The sequence below is a fragment of the Cajanus cajan genome, chromosome 8, assembly GCF_000230855.2.
Source record: "Cajanus cajan strain Asha chromosome 8, NIPB_CcT2T_4, whole genome shotgun sequence".
Lineage (NCBI taxonomy): Eukaryota > Viridiplantae > Streptophyta > Magnoliopsida > Fabales > Fabaceae > Cajanus > Cajanus cajan.
The window spans coordinates 1896810-1914995 of NC_138524.1; the positions used below are offsets into that span (position 1 = coordinate 1896810).

At 34.0% G+C, this 18186-nt stretch overlaps 3 protein-coding genes across 3 annotated transcripts; all 3 read right to left on the minus strand.

Moving 5' to 3' along the window:
- Positions 1–867: 867 nt before the first annotated feature.
- Positions 868–5107, minus strand: LOC109798861 (serine/threonine-protein phosphatase 4 regulatory subunit-like protein). Its single transcript, XM_020359275.3, has 8 exons — positions 4950–5107; positions 4764–4867; positions 4609–4689; positions 3332–3380; positions 3065–3161; positions 1886–1938; positions 1708–1770; positions 868–1528 (listed from the first exon to the last, which is right to left on the minus strand). The coding sequence occupies exons 2-8, from the start codon at positions 4856–4858 to the stop codon at positions 1262–1264; spliced, it is 705 nt and encodes a 234-aa protein (XP_020214864.1). The 5' UTR covers positions 4859–4867; positions 4950–5107; the 3' UTR covers positions 868–1261.
- A 2421-nt stretch (positions 5108–7528) lies between these two features.
- Positions 7529–10994, minus strand: LOC109798299 (aspartic/glutamic acid-rich protein). The gene is made up of 6 exons (XM_020358517.3): positions 10774–10994; positions 10010–10595; positions 9677–9916; positions 9114–9590; positions 8036–9003; positions 7529–7926 (listed from the first exon to the last, which is right to left on the minus strand). Exons 1-6 carry the CDS (start codon positions 10885–10887, stop codon positions 7861–7863), a joined length of 2451 nt encoding a protein of 816 aa, XP_020214106.1. The 5' UTR covers positions 10888–10994; the 3' UTR covers positions 7529–7860.
- Positions 10995–13888: 2894 nt separating this feature from the next.
- Positions 13889–17722, minus strand: LOC109798727 (uncharacterized protein At1g51745). The gene is made up of 4 exons (XM_020359103.3): positions 17328–17722; positions 16696–17225; positions 16298–16582; positions 13889–15395 (listed from the first exon to the last, which is right to left on the minus strand). The coding sequence occupies exons 1-4, from the start codon at positions 17483–17485 to the stop codon at positions 14167–14169; spliced, it is 2202 nt and encodes a 733-aa protein (XP_020214692.1). The 5' UTR covers positions 17486–17722; the 3' UTR covers positions 13889–14166.
- Between the last annotated feature and the right edge of the window lie 464 nt (positions 17723–18186).

Sequence of the window (18186 nt, forward strand, 5' to 3'; positions counted from 1 at the left end):
CCCTTACGAATTGTAATTCTGTTACCATTTAATGAAAACTCTATTTCTTACTTGTACGATTTTATTTTTTTCACTGAAAGTCTTTAATTCTGTCATGTCACGAACACGCATAAATTGAAACGTGAAATCGTGCTAGTTCGAATAAAAAGGATCCATATAACATATTCCACCGTAAACACTATTATTTTCTTCGTTTTCTTGATTATTACATCATGAAGGTTTCACTATTTGTTTAGATTAACCAAATCCTGAAACTTTTCCAATTAATAGAATTACAAACTCGACAAAGTTCAAGCCAAACTCTTGTACGAAATTTCGTAGAAAGAGTCGCATGGCGGAATAGATGCAGGATTAACTCAAAGACAAGGCTGTAAAACTCGGAACTTTAGGCACACAAAAAAATATTTACCATTATTTATAAACTAAAAGTCCAACAAATAGCTTCATCATCTAAAAAAATATGTATCCCTCAATAAAAATTCAGGTCTCATTCATTGTTTAGCCCACCCCGTACAGATGTAAGATAGTTAGATTACAGGATTGAGTGCAGTAGGTGACAAAACAATGCATAATTAGAAATTAAATTAAATAACACACCAAGCGACGGTTGAACCTTTTAGGTGACAAAAGAATACACAATTTTGGTTTTTTTACTTCACGGGCAAAACGGAAAAATATAAGGAAAAAAAAATGAACTGATTTTAAAATTATATCGAACGGATCAAAATCCTTTCCCACAATGAGAGACTTACAAGTCTCCCCCACCCCGTAATCTTTCAACTTTCAACTATGAAACGTTGTTCATTGACCCTCGTGTTTTGGATGAGAAAGAGACCCAAAATGCAACACATTTGATAGCCTAAAATATTACTAGTAAAAGCATAATGATCCACTTCATTGCAGAAAACCAACCAATATGCGAGGTAGCTAGTACCATAGTTAAGGTGGTCAAAGTTCATTAACAAGTTTGTGAATTTAACTAGGACCACAAATTAAAAGCAAATCTACAGTGAGATATTCAACCTCGTGTCACCAATACAAGCATTGCATCCAATAGATACAATATAGAAACTTTGTTCGGTTTTTAAATGCTAATATCTACCTTAAATGAATACCAAACCAGGGATTAAAGCACTCTGCAATGTCCAAGGTCCACGTTGTCCGCATAGCATTTGAAGCTCACCAAGTGAAAACATCCAAGTCTTTGAGCTCATCAGAGTTTAAGGATTTAAAGGCGCAAGTTGCACAGTAATCATCAAGCTTAAGCATTATTAGCATTTGGTTCAGAATTTGTTTCTGAGGATTTAACGCCTCCAAAAGTTTCCATGTCAATGGTCATTTCATCACCCACATCAGCCTCAGTCATTACTACATCTTTGTAAGACACTAGAGGCTCAATGCCATTTTGAGCAGTATCGGATTGCTGCTTCTGCTTTTCAATTGTCTTCTCTTGGTCATCTGGCTCTTTTGCTGTAGCTTGTGGGTATGGCTCAGTGCAGATTGATAATGTAGATGTAACTAATAAGTTCTACAGAGACAAACACCAGACAGAAATCAAGCAAATTGTTTAAATAAACTATCTGTAACTTAAGTGGCAATGATAAAAATGAACGAGTAACCATTTATAAATACAAGATTTTAAAAATTAGTTAGTTCTAAAAATAACAAATTTAGACAGCAGTGCACATGCCAAATTATGAAGCATACCTTTTCAAGAGCTAAAGCAAGCTTTGAAAGATTTGGATAAATGTTTTTTGCATCCAATAGGATCTGTTGAATGCAATATCATACAAAGTAACATTAAATATGATGTTAGCATGTTAAACTCGACGGATATTGATTCCAGAATATAATAATGCCCAGCAGACAAAAGAAATAAATTTACCTCACAAAGCCTTTGCAATGTAAATGGAGGGCCTTCAATGAAACAAGTAAGTGCTGGAATCCATAAAAGCAAATCAAAATATTATAGTGGAGCATATTAAACCCTCGCCCCCTCCCCTCAAAAAAAAAAAACAAAAAAAAAATGCAATAAAAAGGGATGATCTTGTTATTCACCACTTGCTGTATTCTTCAAATTAAATGGGGCCAGATTGAGTCTATGAAATTAACTACACAAGCATTGCTCTAGCAGTTATATGGCTATAGCTTTTTGAGACCACATCATTATGACTACCTTTGGTTTAAAAACCATATCAGGTGGATATCAAACCAATGCTCAATGCAACTAATGTTATTGCTTACATGTTTCTCTTAGAGATACTCTCCTAAACCTTTGGTTTCTTTAGGAGTGAATTAATCTCCAGATAGACACGTAGGCAAATTCAAAATTACCAAGGAATTGAACACATGGTTTTAAATAAATGACATTATCTGTTAACATAGAGCATTGTCTGAAAATTTTGTTAAAACAAAACATTCAATTTAAGGAGGAAAGAAAAGCCTTAACATTAATCATTTGTATACATCAACTAATCTGTGTAATATGCATAATTAGACATTCAGAAATATATGTACACACACTTGTAGCTATGGCCAATATACTGCCTTAATTGGTCAGTCCAGTTTGACCATGAACTAGACTGGTCAAAACTAAAATTAGCAACAGACCAGATAAACTGTATGTATTGACCAAAGTTTCAGAACTTATTTACCATAAAATGCACCAAAAAGGAGAACTGAGTATCAAACGTGGATCCCATAGCTTTGAACAGGAAACTTCAACTACCAGACCATTGGTACTTTGAGTTTAACAATATTATATTATCTATTCTTATATTTTTTTGTTGTTAGATATTGGAATATCTCTAAGATTTATATTCCCAAAATTATTTCATCTACAATCTTACTAGTTCTTGTCAAATATTTCCACACATTAATAGAATGATATTGTTATAATTTTCAATATGGATATAACAAAATTAAATTCTCCAAATTAATGATGCTCATAAAAATGGCAACATTTCTAGTTCAAAGTTAGACACACTATACCAAGACAATCTTTATTGGTCAACGAATGGTTTGGACTTTAGAACCTTGGCTACAGGACTATTTGTTAGGATACCTTCATCCAATCTGTTGACCAACTCAATGTAGGATTCTCCCAGTGATGCGTACTGTTGCTCACTTGTCATTTTTGCCTCAGGGTATTCTGACAATACCTGTATAACAAATATGGATAATGCAAAAGATTAGAGTGTAAGAACTATGATGTATGAATAATAAAATTTCAATGTATGCACTGAGAAAAATATCAAAATTGACATGCTAGCATACCTCTAAGAATCAACAAAATATACATAAAAATGCATGCTAGCATACCTCCCCATACCTGCTTCAGCTGAAATGATAGCATACTCTTCAACTTATCCCAGTCATGCCTGTTATTAAAAAATTTAACTATATTAGCCTTTTTAATATACAGATCCATCTCCAAGTAAACTATCAATAAGTTTAGCCATAGTAATCAATTCCAGATAGCAATGCATGACCAACCCCGATGAGGTGGATGCGATACCAAAGATAGCAGATGAGGTGGATGGGGCTACACGCTACACCCTGTGTCAGCAGCACATCATTGAGATGTAGCCGCATCAGTTTAACCTCCAAATTTCCATTTGCAATTGGAAGTCCATTAATGGTGAAACTTAATTGTATCAATTCAAAAAGGGTAGTGTAGTTACAATGGAAAACTGAAAGGATTACACAAACTATTATAAAATCAAAAGATCCATAAGCATATTTAAACCTAGTATCATAAAATAACTAATTCTCAATTTCTCAGAATGACAGACTAGTTTGTTTTCCATGTACAAACATGGTAAAGTCTAAGGAACCAAAACGCACACATAAGTTGCTGACATGAGGTACCAAAACAAGTCAGCACCATAGAAGTGCCTTTATGGTTCAAGCAAGACATGACTTTAGCACGTTATTGATAACAATTAAAGAAAAAACAAATCACAACTCTCAGCCATCTAACTTGCACACTGTGACCAGCAAAGGGACAAAAATAGTCAAATGGTTTAAAGAGTTACTAATTGTGAGTCCACGGTAATCTTAGCTAGGAGCATCTTAGGGTTTTCTATACTGAACATCTTAGTCTTTCCTGTTTACTGCAAATGTTACACCCGAGTAACAAATTTATACAAAAAAAAAAAAAATGCAAAATACTGAAATATTCCTTCTAGTTCTAGGGAACCATTGGCTTCAAGGCTTTAAAACCCTCAAGTACCTCAAAGGCAGCTATAATCACAACCAGAGGCAGACATTCACTGTATTATCTACTAGCATCTTTGTTCTGCATTTCATTGCATCTTATACGCGTCTAAACAAAAGCTACAGATACATTATTTCCAAATTCGACATGATTTAATCCTTATAGAAGCATTCATGACGCGAGTCCCAACATTCGCTACATGATAAAATAATAAATCAAATTCAAACAATCGGAAAACCAACACACTACCAAGTCAAAGCAGGTGCAGCTAATTCTGTCACGAGCATAACTAGTTCAAGGGGAAAAAAATATACACAATAATCATCCCAATCTATCACATCAGCAAGAAGCCTAAGAACAAAAGTTGATACTGCGAATAAGCCGCGTACCAGAACCTCCCGGTGGATCCAATAACTTGTAGAATCTGCACAACCTCTTCCTTAGAAACATCCTGATTTTGCTCAGCGTCTCTACAGAACCAAAGGTCATCGAATTAGGTATATCAGTGATGTCGCAAAGAGGAAATGAGTGAAAGTACAATCACCTGTGGTTCGACGCATCGTTACTGTGCGCATCACTGGAAGGAACCGGAACCGGAACCGGAGGATGCTGCAAATTTTCATGCGATTGCGTCTCCATGAAATGAAACTGCAATAAATCGCGGAACTGATGAATTTCAGTGCGAAGTTGGAAGAATAAACGGTGGGAGATTTAGATAACTGTAGTGTACCTTGACTGCTTTGGCGTCGTGTGGGTCACTGTGACTGTGACTCAGACTCAGCTTTGAGAAGATTCTTTTCGTTTGCAGCCTCCGTCGTCGTCACGGAGGACTGCGTCGGTTGTCTATGCCTTCCTTGGGCTTTCGCTATTTCAATTGGACCAATCCACACACTCGCTCATGGGCCTTATTTAACATGCCAACCAGTAATAGGCCCACCGCACACTAAAAAAATAAGAGATAAAATCATTTAAGTATATTTTTTTTTATAACAGTCGTTTTCAATTTAACCCTATTGTGACGTTTCATTTTAGTTCTTATTATTTTGTTTTTTTTTTTTTTTATCTTTGAAGGAATGCTAATTAATTACATGTGGAAAATGAAAATTATAAGCATTTAAGAAAATATTAATTTAGTAGGAACATGCTTAATAAGCATTTTAGAAATATTTGTTATTGTTGTAGAGCGTAACATTAATTGATATCAGGCATATGATTTGATTTCAAAATAATTGTTTAGTTAAGGACAAAAACAATTACATTCAAAAACAACTTTGACTATATAAAAATTATTTTAGTTCTTATCTCTATATTTATTTTAGATGTATTTGTTGATTTTGTTGTCATATCATAAAACTAATATAAAAATATCATCAAATATAATATTTAAATTGAAAATAGGTGTTAAGTGTAAAACAATATATTTTGTAAATATGTGAGAATCATTTTTAATTTTGTTATTATATTTTATCTTGTATTAACTTTAAAATAAATAAATAAATAACAATGCATAACAAATTAATTTTGTATTTTATTAAAGATTTTTTAACATTTAGAATCTGCACCACTTCTCATCTACATAATGGGATATTTAATTTTTTAAGTTATCACTTACTCTCCTCTAATTTTTATGTATCTTAAATAGACATATATCTCGATCACATGCCTAATAATTTAGAAGCATGCAATTTAATCAATTTCATCTATAAATATCATCATGCATCATCATTCATATCAACAATTCATCGCATTTCAACACTCAACAACTTAGAACATCATATATTACTATATGTTATAAGAGAATTGACATCTATCATTTATAATATGTAATTATCAACTAACATACAACAACTTGACATAATATCGAGTTATGAGGCTAATAACTTAGAAACTCCTTATGAATTCGTATTGGACTGACCTAATTGATTTCTAATCCAACTGTCCCAAAAATTCACTTAACTCTCTAGCTCCCTTTAACCCTAAAATTTTGAAACAAATCATTTAAAAACACATAATTAAATTACAATACCTAAAAAAATAACATTATTACATGTTTCACTTGTTATTTAATCTGTATCTCCTAATTAATGATTGGACTCATTAAAGTTTATAATTTTCATTAAATTGAAACTGTTAATAAAAGTTCTAGTGTATACATTCGTGTTTACTCAAAACACATGCCCACATGATGTGAATTGCCATACAAGAATTGAAAAAATGTCCTTTTGCCCAATTTTTTTATTTTACATAATAGAGTTCAAATATATTTTGTCAAAAAAAAGAAAATTCAAATATCTTGCACTCACGTATACCAGCACATATGTTTCTCAAAGAAACCCAAAATTCCTTGATTTTTAACGATATTCGTCCCACCAATGTACATCTATCGTCCATCTTGATCACTTGCTTATTATAAGTAAAACAATGCATAATCTTTTATGTGAACAGAGTTAATCACTATTTAAATATTAGACATTAGATATTTAAGTAACCTGACATTATTAATTATTTTTTATACAAAATTAACCACTTATGTGTGACCTTATAATAATGATGATCACCACTTGTAAACAAAATTAATTATTATTAAATATCTGAATAAACTCATAATATACAATTACGTTTTTATATACAGTTTCAACTACACTTTTTTAAAAATGGATCCTTTGACTTTATGGAAGGAAAATTATGGTAACTTAATGCATTTAAACCGTTGGATTTGTAATAATAGATCAAATTGTGACACGTGTACATTTAAGTCAAAATATATATTGTACACGTGTCACAATCTGATTTATTTTTTATAAATCTAATGTTTAAATACATTAAATTATCGTAACTTTCATTTTTCAAAGTTAAAGAATCTGAATCCCACATTTTTAATGTATAATTACGTTTATTTATTTATAGGTATTTAAAAAAAAAAAATTATCACATTCATGTATAATTTAACCACATATACTAACAAATTACAATATACTTTTTTATGTAGAACCTATATTGCTTTTTTGTTTTGTGCATTTATTTATCTTTTCTTTCTGGTCCGTGACAAAGCAAGTTATGTTAGAGTTTATCGTAATTTGTAAAATGTTAAAATATTGTACTTAATATGAAAATAGGAGTTCAATTATAAATATTGTAGCAATAAATCACTAATATGAAAATAGGGATTCAATTTTAGATATTGTAGCAATACTTCACTGACATAATATCAGTTAGCTCATTCGTTAATACAAATAATTATAATTAATGTATACTGTTATTTATATGATTTTTGTTTATATCAGTGTCAAAATGCAATTAGGACAGAAATGGGACAATTGAGAGGGACTAAATAGGGTAAATGGCATCCCGTCTCACTAATTTCATTCAGCAAGAGGTTTGAATCTATTAGATGCATTTTCCAGGATCAGAAAACACAACTGAAATTGAGGCACCGAAAAATAAAGAATCCATCAAAATGATGAGTTTCTTGCAACAAGTAAAATTACAATAAAAAGATGCATAGTGACTGAGAACAGAAAATATAGGGGCGCCAAACCAAAGGTTTGAACCATATACCATAGATCTACACCTACAGTAATAACCATGAGATTTATTTAGGGAGCGCCTAGTTCCAAGTTTATTCTGTTGTCTATAATTATTCAGCCATCAATCTGAGCTCCATTCTGTGGTAGTACCTGCAGTGCAGTTCTTTTCTTCTCCACTTCCTGCACATGTCGACAGTAAAGAATGTTACTAACAAATCAAACATAACAGTAAAGAATGTTACTACGAAATCAAACATAAATAGTGAAAGAGGGGCCGAATCAGCCTAACCTTAACAGCATTAGTCTTGCTGTTATTTTTTTCATCTAGAGTTAACTGCTTCAGCAACCTCCTCAGTTGGCCGATACTTTTAGTCTTTAGTTCATCAGAGTTCATGTTTTCCTTCATCACGTTGGTGTTGTGAACTTCTCCCTTCAATTGGTCAGAAACAACTGATTGAACTGAAATATCAGTACTCTTCTGCTCATGGATAGAGCCTTCTGTCATAGTCTCACTAGGCTCCTGTTTTGGAATGGTAGTGTCTTCTGAAACAACATCCCCATCAACCAGTGTGTTGGATTCGCAACTCAGCACACCATTTAGGATACTTGCATTATCAGCCTCCAACACAATGTCCTCTACTGCGACAGGTTCCTCAGATTCTTCAGCTTCCAGGTTCTTAGAAGTATTCTTATGGTCCTCTGCTTCTCCATCCAAACCACTTGAAAATGCATTAAGAGCGTCCAACATAACGTGGACTCCTGCAACGGGCTCCACATATTCTTCAGCTTGTGCCTCAGCTTCCAAATTCTCAGAAGAGACATTTTTAACTTCCATGATATCTTTTCCGTCAGCTTCCAAGATAGCTTCTGTCATGTAATTGCCATCAGCAGCTATATCTTCTTCAGTGTTGAACTCCACAGATTCCTTTATGCTTGCTGGAGCCTCATTAACAGGTGACATGTCTTGATCAGAAACATCATCAGGCACCACAACAGTCAAAGTTGCAGCATCTTTGTGAATAACCTGGGCATCATCAGATGCCTCAAAAGGCGAAATGTCTTGGTTGCCTTCAACACCATCCGGCACCCCAACAGTCAAAGTTGCAGCATCTTGGACAGGAACCTTCATATGAGTATCTTCAGATGCCTCAGAAGGAAAAATGTCTTGCATGACACCAATGTTTTCCTTATTTTCTATTTCTAATTCAGACTGAGAAGAATCACTAGATTCCTCAAGTACAGATGTCACTTCAGATCCTACAAAGCCACCAATAAAAATCAATATTTTTTTAGATGGCCTAGTACACTATCATCAATATGAAAGAACTAACCACCATAATTAACTGTTATGAAGTCCGAAAACATACCTTCATCCTCGGAATTGTCATATGTATTAGAACTTCCTTCCAGTTTCAAATTTGAATCTTGTGGTTCAGACTCTTTTTGTGGCTCATTGTTCTTATCTTTTTTATCTTCACCCTCATTGCTGACTTGATCATCCACTTTGAACTCATCAAATTCCTGTAGGCCCGCTGAAGCATAGTTAAAATCTTGATCAGCAACATCTTGATCATCACTCCTATCTTCTTTATCATTACCCTCATTACTGACTTGAACATTCATTTTGCACTCAGCTAACATAGGAAGCGAGCAGGCAACATCTGGTTCAGTAACATTATCTGGAACCACAACAGTCTCGGTATCCATATCTTGGCCAGTACCCTCCTGAATAGCAACTTCGTCAATAGGCAAAGTGTCTTGTCTGGCTCGAAAGCATTCCTTATTTTCAATTTCTACTTCAGAAGAATCACAAGATCCTTCAAGTAGAGGGAGCGATTCAGATCCTGCAAGGTGATCACCATCATACTCAAATCAATATACAAGAGCTAACCACAATTATTAACAACTATTAGAAGAAGGAAAAACAAACCTGCTTCATCAGAACCATGTGGTTCAGCCTCCAACTCCAAGCAATTGACTTTCTCTGGTTCAGCTTCCTCTGAATCAAGTGGTTCAACCACCATATCATTCTCTTCCACAGAAACTATCTTCACATCTGAACCTGAATCATGCGATTGGCATTCATACTCAGACTTATTTTCCATGGAGCAAACTTCCACTTCCTGGGTATCCTCCGAAACCACAGTTGATGCCGTCTGCAAACTAGACCCTGCACAATACACCCTAACAATTTAGTTGGTTATAAAAACAAACAATACAATGAAAATATGAAATCCATAAAGAGAGATCCAATCCAACATACCCTTTTCAGCCTCAAACGAGTCTTCTAATTGCTGAGAGACATTACTGAATTCTTGAGAAGCATCATCATCAATCTTGACAAGTCCAGAGTCCACCAAGCTCATCTTAGACAAGTCCTTCTCCAACAACCTAACCGATCTCCTCGTGTTATATGCCTTCTGCATTGAAGTACCACCGGCGGTGCAAACCGACCGGCCAGCACCTCTTGCCCTACTCATGGGAGCTGCGGCAGGTGTTTTAGGCAAATCTGATGGCTTCAGCTTTTCCTGAACCTCATTCTTATCGGCATCAGCGTCTTCTTCTACAATCTCAACTTCTTTCTTTCTGCGAGTGGAAACCGCAGTAGCCTTTCTCCTGCTGGGAGCAGGAGTGACAGTGACAGTGACATTAATCACATTGCCATCTTTGTTCTCTTGCTCAACAACTCCTTCAGCTCTAGCCCCGCCGCGATTAGGCCTCGAGGCCTTCTCTGCTTCCTCTCTCGCTGCTTTCCTTTGAGTGGAGGCTCTAGCAGCCGTACGCTGCTGAACACTTGGGGTTCCAACATCACCCTCTATTGGATTCAAAATTTCATCCAATCCTTCAACCTGAAAATGAAACAATTAAAGGAAAATGAGAACCTGACTTCGCAATTTCAAACAAGAATCTCAGTCTTTCAGAATCACCGGGGGAAAATAATAACGACGACCGGTAATATTTCGTGAGAGGAAAAAACCTAAGGAAAATAAAAAGAATCGAACAAAGAAAGAGAGGAAAGGCATTTACCTGGTGGAGAGCAACGAGAGCGTCAGCCATGGCTACATTGGTGATGTTGGCAGGAATCTTGTTCTTCTTGCAGAGAGCCTGGAGCTGCTTCCTTGAGAGGGCGTGGAAATCCATTGGTGAGAGAACAAAAGAAACAAAACAAGTTGTTTTGAGTTTGGAATTTGGAGGAAATAGGAATAGATGCGGCGATGGAGAGACACGAGTGAGTGAAGAGCGGATTCATGGCTGAGGGTATTTATATCTACACTCAGACACGACGTTAGAGAATATGACCGTTAGAGCCTCGTGTTTGAAATTTGAATTTTTGGGCCTAGGTCAAGTTTGGGCCTGGCTTAAATTGGTAAGATGATCAAGGTGAGATCTTACCCTAGTTACCTAGACTCTCTTTGGAAAATTCTTTGTGCTCCAAGATATTCACGCCATCATTTTTAGAACTGATGCACCTATAAACCAGCAACCTAGTGAAGGATAAAGATATATTACTACCTATGCCATTGTCATATTTTCAACATATTAATAGTGTGAATTAATTGATAATTAATGAAAATACAAAGGTAGAATATTTAATATAGTCTATTATTATATTATACTAGTATATTTTAGTAGTATTTATTTTTTTAATTATATTATTGGTATAAAGTATCATCGATTATTAATCTTTGTTAGAGAACATGACTCACTATCTTAAGTGAAATTTCTCCTTTCAATTATGTTTTTTCTATACACAAGACTTGAAATTGAGACCTTATTTTAAAAAAAAATTTAAATTGAGTATTACTTGAGTTAAAAACTTGTTAGTATTTTAATATAAACTATACAGGATAAATAAATATTTATAAAGTTATAATAAATAAATATTTTAAATATAAATAGTATTGCATATTTATAGTAATAATTTAAAACCAATTAAAAAAGTATTTCTCACAATCATATTAAAGACTCAAACTACCCTTCTTTTAATTTATTATTTTTATCAATAATTTTTAAGTTAGACTTAAATAATTTTTTAAAAAATTGTTAATAATTGCAAATAATTATATATCACAATTCAATTTTTTTGTCGCAAGTATAAAATGTAATTTATATATAAAATATTTATTTTATATGAATGTTAGTTATAATATAATTTATGTATTTAGAAAACTTTGATAAACTATACAAACATAAAGCTTTGTGATATTTACACTAATTGGATTGATCTCCTCTCTTTTATTTCAAAGGGACTCTGGATGTTTTATGTTTTCCTCTCTAAACTCTACATTACACACTTCATTCTAAAGAATCTAAACTTTCTCTAGGTACATTTAACGGATGTACACTTCATAATTTGGTCGTCCTCTTAGAATTTTAAAATTGAACTATTAAATATTCTTTATGTTATAATATGTTTATATGTACTAATTTTAACATATTTTATACTACTCACATGATTTTGAAAATTGGACAAAACCAATCGATCAAATTAATTCAAACTAATTTAATTGGTTTAAAAAATCATTTTACATCAAAATCAATGAAAAAAATTACATTAAATATTAAGAATCTATAAATAATATTTTATTTTATTTTTTAGTATTATAATATTATATTTATTTAATATTATTTTTATATTGCTTTTAATAATAATAATTATTATTATTATATTAATATTGATTTAATTTCGGTCTAACCATTGAATCTTGAACTATTGCTTAGATTGGTAGAATGATTGATCTGATTTTAAAAATATTATTAATTGGTTAATTTCTATTTTTAGTTACTCAATTAAATTATTTCATATATATTACTAAGTAATCTTTTAATAATTTATGTAATAATTTCTAATGCAAAGTTTCTCAACAGTTACACATTTATGTAAACTGGAGCTACCAATTTCTAAATGAGGCATCATACTTTTCTTACCTTTGAAACAAGCAGTAAACGATATATAAAAAATTGAATTTCTGCAACATATTTTTATATAAAAAAAAACAATTAAAACAAAAAACTTAACAATATTTAGTTTCTGCAATCTATTAAAAAAAATCAGTTAATATCGTCATACACATCCATGTATGGCGTAGCCGCGGACAAATATGATACTAATCGATATTAATTTTGGAAAAAAAAAATGTTAGGATGAAAGAAAGGGAATAAAATATGAAAAGAAATTGATTAATGCTAAATTGCTAATTATAAGTTATGATTGTATTCTAACATAAGTTTTGAACTGACATTGGCTTCATAGCATAAGGTTGTCACATGTCTCTTTCTTGGGTACTCCCTACTAGAAAAGGGTACATGTTTTACTCTCTGATCACTGAAAAATTTTACACTTTTATGGACTTAAATATGCAAGAATGTAGTTTTCGGCTTGCTTCCTTGATTCAATTTGAAATTGTGCCCATCAATGAAACATCTTCCTCCCAAGTAGCCCTAGGAAATGTGCCCAATATAGACACACAAACTGTATCACCTATTTCTCACCCAAATCTGCCCAATACAGAAACAGCAACCGAGTCACTTATTTCCTAAACTCTCCTTGAAATTGAGCCGAATATTGGAATTGTTTCAAAATCCCTATTCCTCACAGTACATAACTTGCACGTAAAAATGAGCTTAAGAGCCTAAGAATGTATTTAGATGAGAAATTTTAAGAGTGATTCATTTGTTTTGGTAAATTTAAAATGTTTTGATGTGAAATAGAAGACAACGTCAAAACAATAATTACTAAAATGATTTTACAAAAAATTATTCACTTGATTGATTTTTTATTTTGGTAGAATGCATTTGAAAGGAATTTATGCATGCTGGCATTCGATCCTCATTAACTTAAAGTGTTGTTTCTTATAAACAAAATAAAATTTAGCAATGTATAAGAATTTAAGCCTGTAAATCTATCTCAGTATCACCATTATAACATAAAGCTTAGGAAAGCAACAAGGCAAATTTTTAAGGCAAACTAAACCAAATCTCTGAGAATCATAAACGAACCAGAGCTACCAAATTCTAAAATGAGATATTGAGCATTTTGAGTTTCTATAATATAAATTAAAATGTAAACTTTGGACTTCCGCAGATTTTTCCGCTAAAAAGCATCAAGATAGAAATAGCAATCCACTAGATTCCATCAATATTAGAACTAATAAATCAATAACTAGCTAGTTGCGATTCTCAGGAAACCAAGATCCGGCAAATGTACAGTTACACAAGTTACAAGACAGCTAAATAATTTCATGTACCTTTTATTTATCTAGATTAGATACATGATGAATAGGGAACTATACAGCATATTAATCCTTAAAATGCTGACAATAAATGAATAGGACTTCCCTATGTTGGAAACAAGACATGCCTAATATACTGTGCTACAACTGTAAGATTATTGTTCCCATATAACAATGTACATGTAACCTATGAATTTCTCTCCACACCAGTATTCAGCAAAGCCGCATTACTAGCTGTTTTCAATGGAGGCCTATTAATCTTCTCAAGTAATCTACTAAATACTAACTGGACTGGTATGCAAGCTACTGTAGGGGGCCCAGAGATTTCTGGTTTAATCAATCTATCTGTTTGATAACTACTGCTATCATGTAATGGCTTTCTACTAAGACTATGTTCAGTAGATAATGAGGACAGAGTTCTAGTTTTTTGGCTAGATGACAAGCTCAATTTCTTTGGCACCTTTTTTAATGACTTTTTGTCAGCTAAAGACCGATGACTTTTAAGGCCACTCTTCTTTCGAAGACTAGCCTGGTGACTGCAATTTCCGGTGTTTAAACTTTTATAGTCAAAGCTTTGTTCTTGATCTGAAGAGGGAAACTCTCCAGCAACTTCAGCACCATTTGATGATAGCACATGGGGACGTGGGACGCGAAAATTTGCAGTTCTCCTTGCAGTCCTCCAAGCTGGTGGAAGCACACTACTTCCCTCAAAACCAGTCCCATCATTATTGAAATCATCAATTGCAGGAAATAGAATATCAGATGAACCATCCTTGAGAGCTTCAACCTGGATTGGGTGCCCTACTATTGCCCTCCCATCTAATTTACTCATGAGAGAAATGAAGGGTACATGCTCTTTCCGATAGCTTGCCTGAACCTTCAAATCTACATTAACCAGCATAGGCCTCACCCTCCCACCAAAATGATAACGATCACCATACATTGGAGAATATGCTTTAGCATCTCCATATCCTTTGGAAACAAGATGATCATCCCAGGCCCAATCATTCCAAGCTACACCACGATGAAATTTACTTTGACCTTTTGATATAGATTTAGGAGTTAGAGAGTATTCATCTTCCGGTCCAAAAGTTTGATCATCATCGTCAAAAGTATCACCAAAATCAAATTTGTAGCGGTGCAAACTTGGACCCATTTTATTGTGCCTTAAATGACTACTCCTTCCTTCAGCATCTGCTTCTGTTCCATACACAATACATTTTCCATCAGAAGCACCAACAGACCTCTTTACAAGATTCCGATTGTTTCTTTTGCCTTTCAGTTGCCATTTAGACACAGCTTCATTATTTGTTATTACGTCACGAGGATAGAGGTGAGGCATGTCACTGGAAATTGCTAATTCATCAAGCTCCTCACTGCTAGTGTTTTCGTGTTCTTCAGCATCATGACCAGTTTCTGCAGTTATAGGAACATCCTGAGTAAAGCCATGAAGGATCACGTGAAAGAAAGCTAAAACAAAAATTCAAAACACAAAATGAAACCTTAGTGCTTATCAAGAATGAGGCTATGAATCCTTAGTGCCCCCACACAAATTGGAACTGACTCAAAATCACATTACATAAAACCAGTCATAACTAAAATATGCATGATGTGACAATTCATTCTCTATCCCTCATCCTAAACTTCAGTCCTAAACCTTAGCAAATCGTATTGTTCATATAGTGCATTTTTATCCATCATACATGTGCAGTTAAAAGTACAGTATTTTCTTAAACGGGTAGGAGATCTAAGAATCCTTTGATTACATTCTTACAGCAGATTGACCAATCAAAGGTAGGAATAATGGGATTATAATTTTTATTTTGGCAATAAATATAGGCCAGAAAATCATTTATCGGTTTCATTAGAAGAGATGAAAAGAGAAAACAGAGAGGGGGATCTTAGAGGATGAGGTTTGTCATCTTGACTTGGCTGATTCTAAGCCATTTACCATGATACAATCACCAGCACGAGTTGCAAATTAATAAACCAAGTAAAATATGGAATGATAGAGGAATGCAGAAAGGAATAACAAGTAACAACTACTTTCAGAGGTTGAGATAATGACTTGCATATCCATACAATCATGCCACACAAATAAGTAACTGACTAACAACTATGTTCACTACCACTACAAGAAGCCAAGAAACATAATTAAGTGTAAGAGAGGTGAAATCACTAAATAAAAGATACTAGCATAATAGACAGACATGGCAGTTTTTCGTTTAACTTTTTTCTTTGGGTGTAGCAAATAGATCATATCATCGTACCGCTAAGATAGTAAGATAAGGATAGTATAAGAATGACAGAAACTTAACCTGAAAATATAGTCATATCCTCATCTAAGTCTGGTTCTGTCTCAGAAGAATCGGAATCAGAATCAGTAGAAGCTGTTTCTGAAGAATCAGATTCAACATCATCCATAAAAGTATATTCAGTCTCTCCAACCAAAGAACCATGATAAGGAAACTCCTTTCTGCGTTGGGAAGACGACATCTCCGCACGGGGTAGAGTCTCTCTATAATCAAGAGAATCACTAGACTCAGGCTGAAAATACACACATCTGCTCCTCTTAGCTCGGGAAGATCCTACGTGACCAGCTCCTGAAAACAGAACCACAGTCAGATTACTTTCACAACAAAATTAGACTACTTTATATGCTTCTTCTAAAACACTTCTCACTCAATCTCTCATTCTCTTATCTAGAGAACTTTACCATTCATGTGAACACCACCACTTGAAAGACCCCGAGCTCCATCGTCAACGCCAAATTTCGGATCAAGAGAAGTCGAATACTTCCTCTTGGCGGGGGCAATTCTGAGCCCAAAATCCTGCAAGTCTCTCATCCGAGGAGTTGTTTCACAGTAATCCACTTCCCCACGCAGGTGATTCACATCCCTGGCCACCTCAGAATGAAAGTGACTTCCAGCAGCCTCATTCTCACAGTAAATATACGAATTTGAATTTGCACACTTTTCATAATCATTCCCCAGCGTCTCCGGTGACGACGACGTAACTGCGCCTTTTCTAACAGTATTCAACGATCTAGCACCTGGTTTCCCTTGCTTCTTCAAAATCTGTTTCTCGAGCTCAAGAGCGTGAAGAATGGCGTCTTCTCGCCTCGCATACTTCTCTCGTTTCTTCAACGGTCCTCCCTGAGAGGACTCAGCCTTTTCGATGCAATCATCAAACTCGCCGCATCGGAATGCCTTAACGCGCTTAGATTTCTCCAAATTGTACCAATCCCTGCGAAGAGATAAAAAACAACAGAAAACTGTTAAAAATGTTAATAGACGCATATGCATTGAACACAGAACAACGAAACTTGATAAAGGAACAAGAACTTACACACTGGCGTCCTCTCTGCCGAGGAGTTTGACGGGGGTTCCGGATCGGGGCGAGGTGAGGTGAGAGGCGGAGAGGTCGTCGGGGCCGAGAATTTGGCCGGGCCACCAGGAGCCGTTCCGCCGGCGCACCCACACGATGGATCCAACGCCGCAATCCATCACTCGCTGCCGCGGCCAACCGATGAGCGCAGGATCCAAGAACCGTCGTGAATGGAGGATCCGAATAGGGCGAGATGGGTTAGGGCAAATGTTCCCATTCAGATTTGGGGAAATTTCATTATTTTGGGGCTTCAATTTTAATCTTCCAATCCCTTGTTTTTTATCCCCAATACTCTATACTCTGTATTTTGGACTCGATGTAGGGATTCTTCTCTTTAGTTGATTTGGGTAATTTCACAACTCTATCTTACAAGACTTTATTACTTATTATTATGCATTTTATACTCGAATTTTCCGTATCCTTTTACTACTTTATTTTAATTTTTTAAGTTAATTTATATATATTAAGAAAAAAAACTGAGTGCATTAATTAGTATGATAAAAATAAGAATAATTTTAATTTTTCATGAAACTATATAATTAATTCTTGTATTTAATAGTAAAAAATATTTAATTTTTAATCCAAACACTTTTTGTACTAAATTATTAATGACATTAAATGGATTTAATTTTCATTTAACATTTTCTTCATATAATATAAAAAAAATCATAAAAATATGTTTACTTCTTAAAAATAAATAAATAAAAAATAATCAACTTATATATATTAAATATGAACATTTATCTTGCGTTATAATATTTTTAAGATTTTTTCTTATAATGTGTTTAAAACCAATTGAGTTAAATTCAATTGGAGTTGA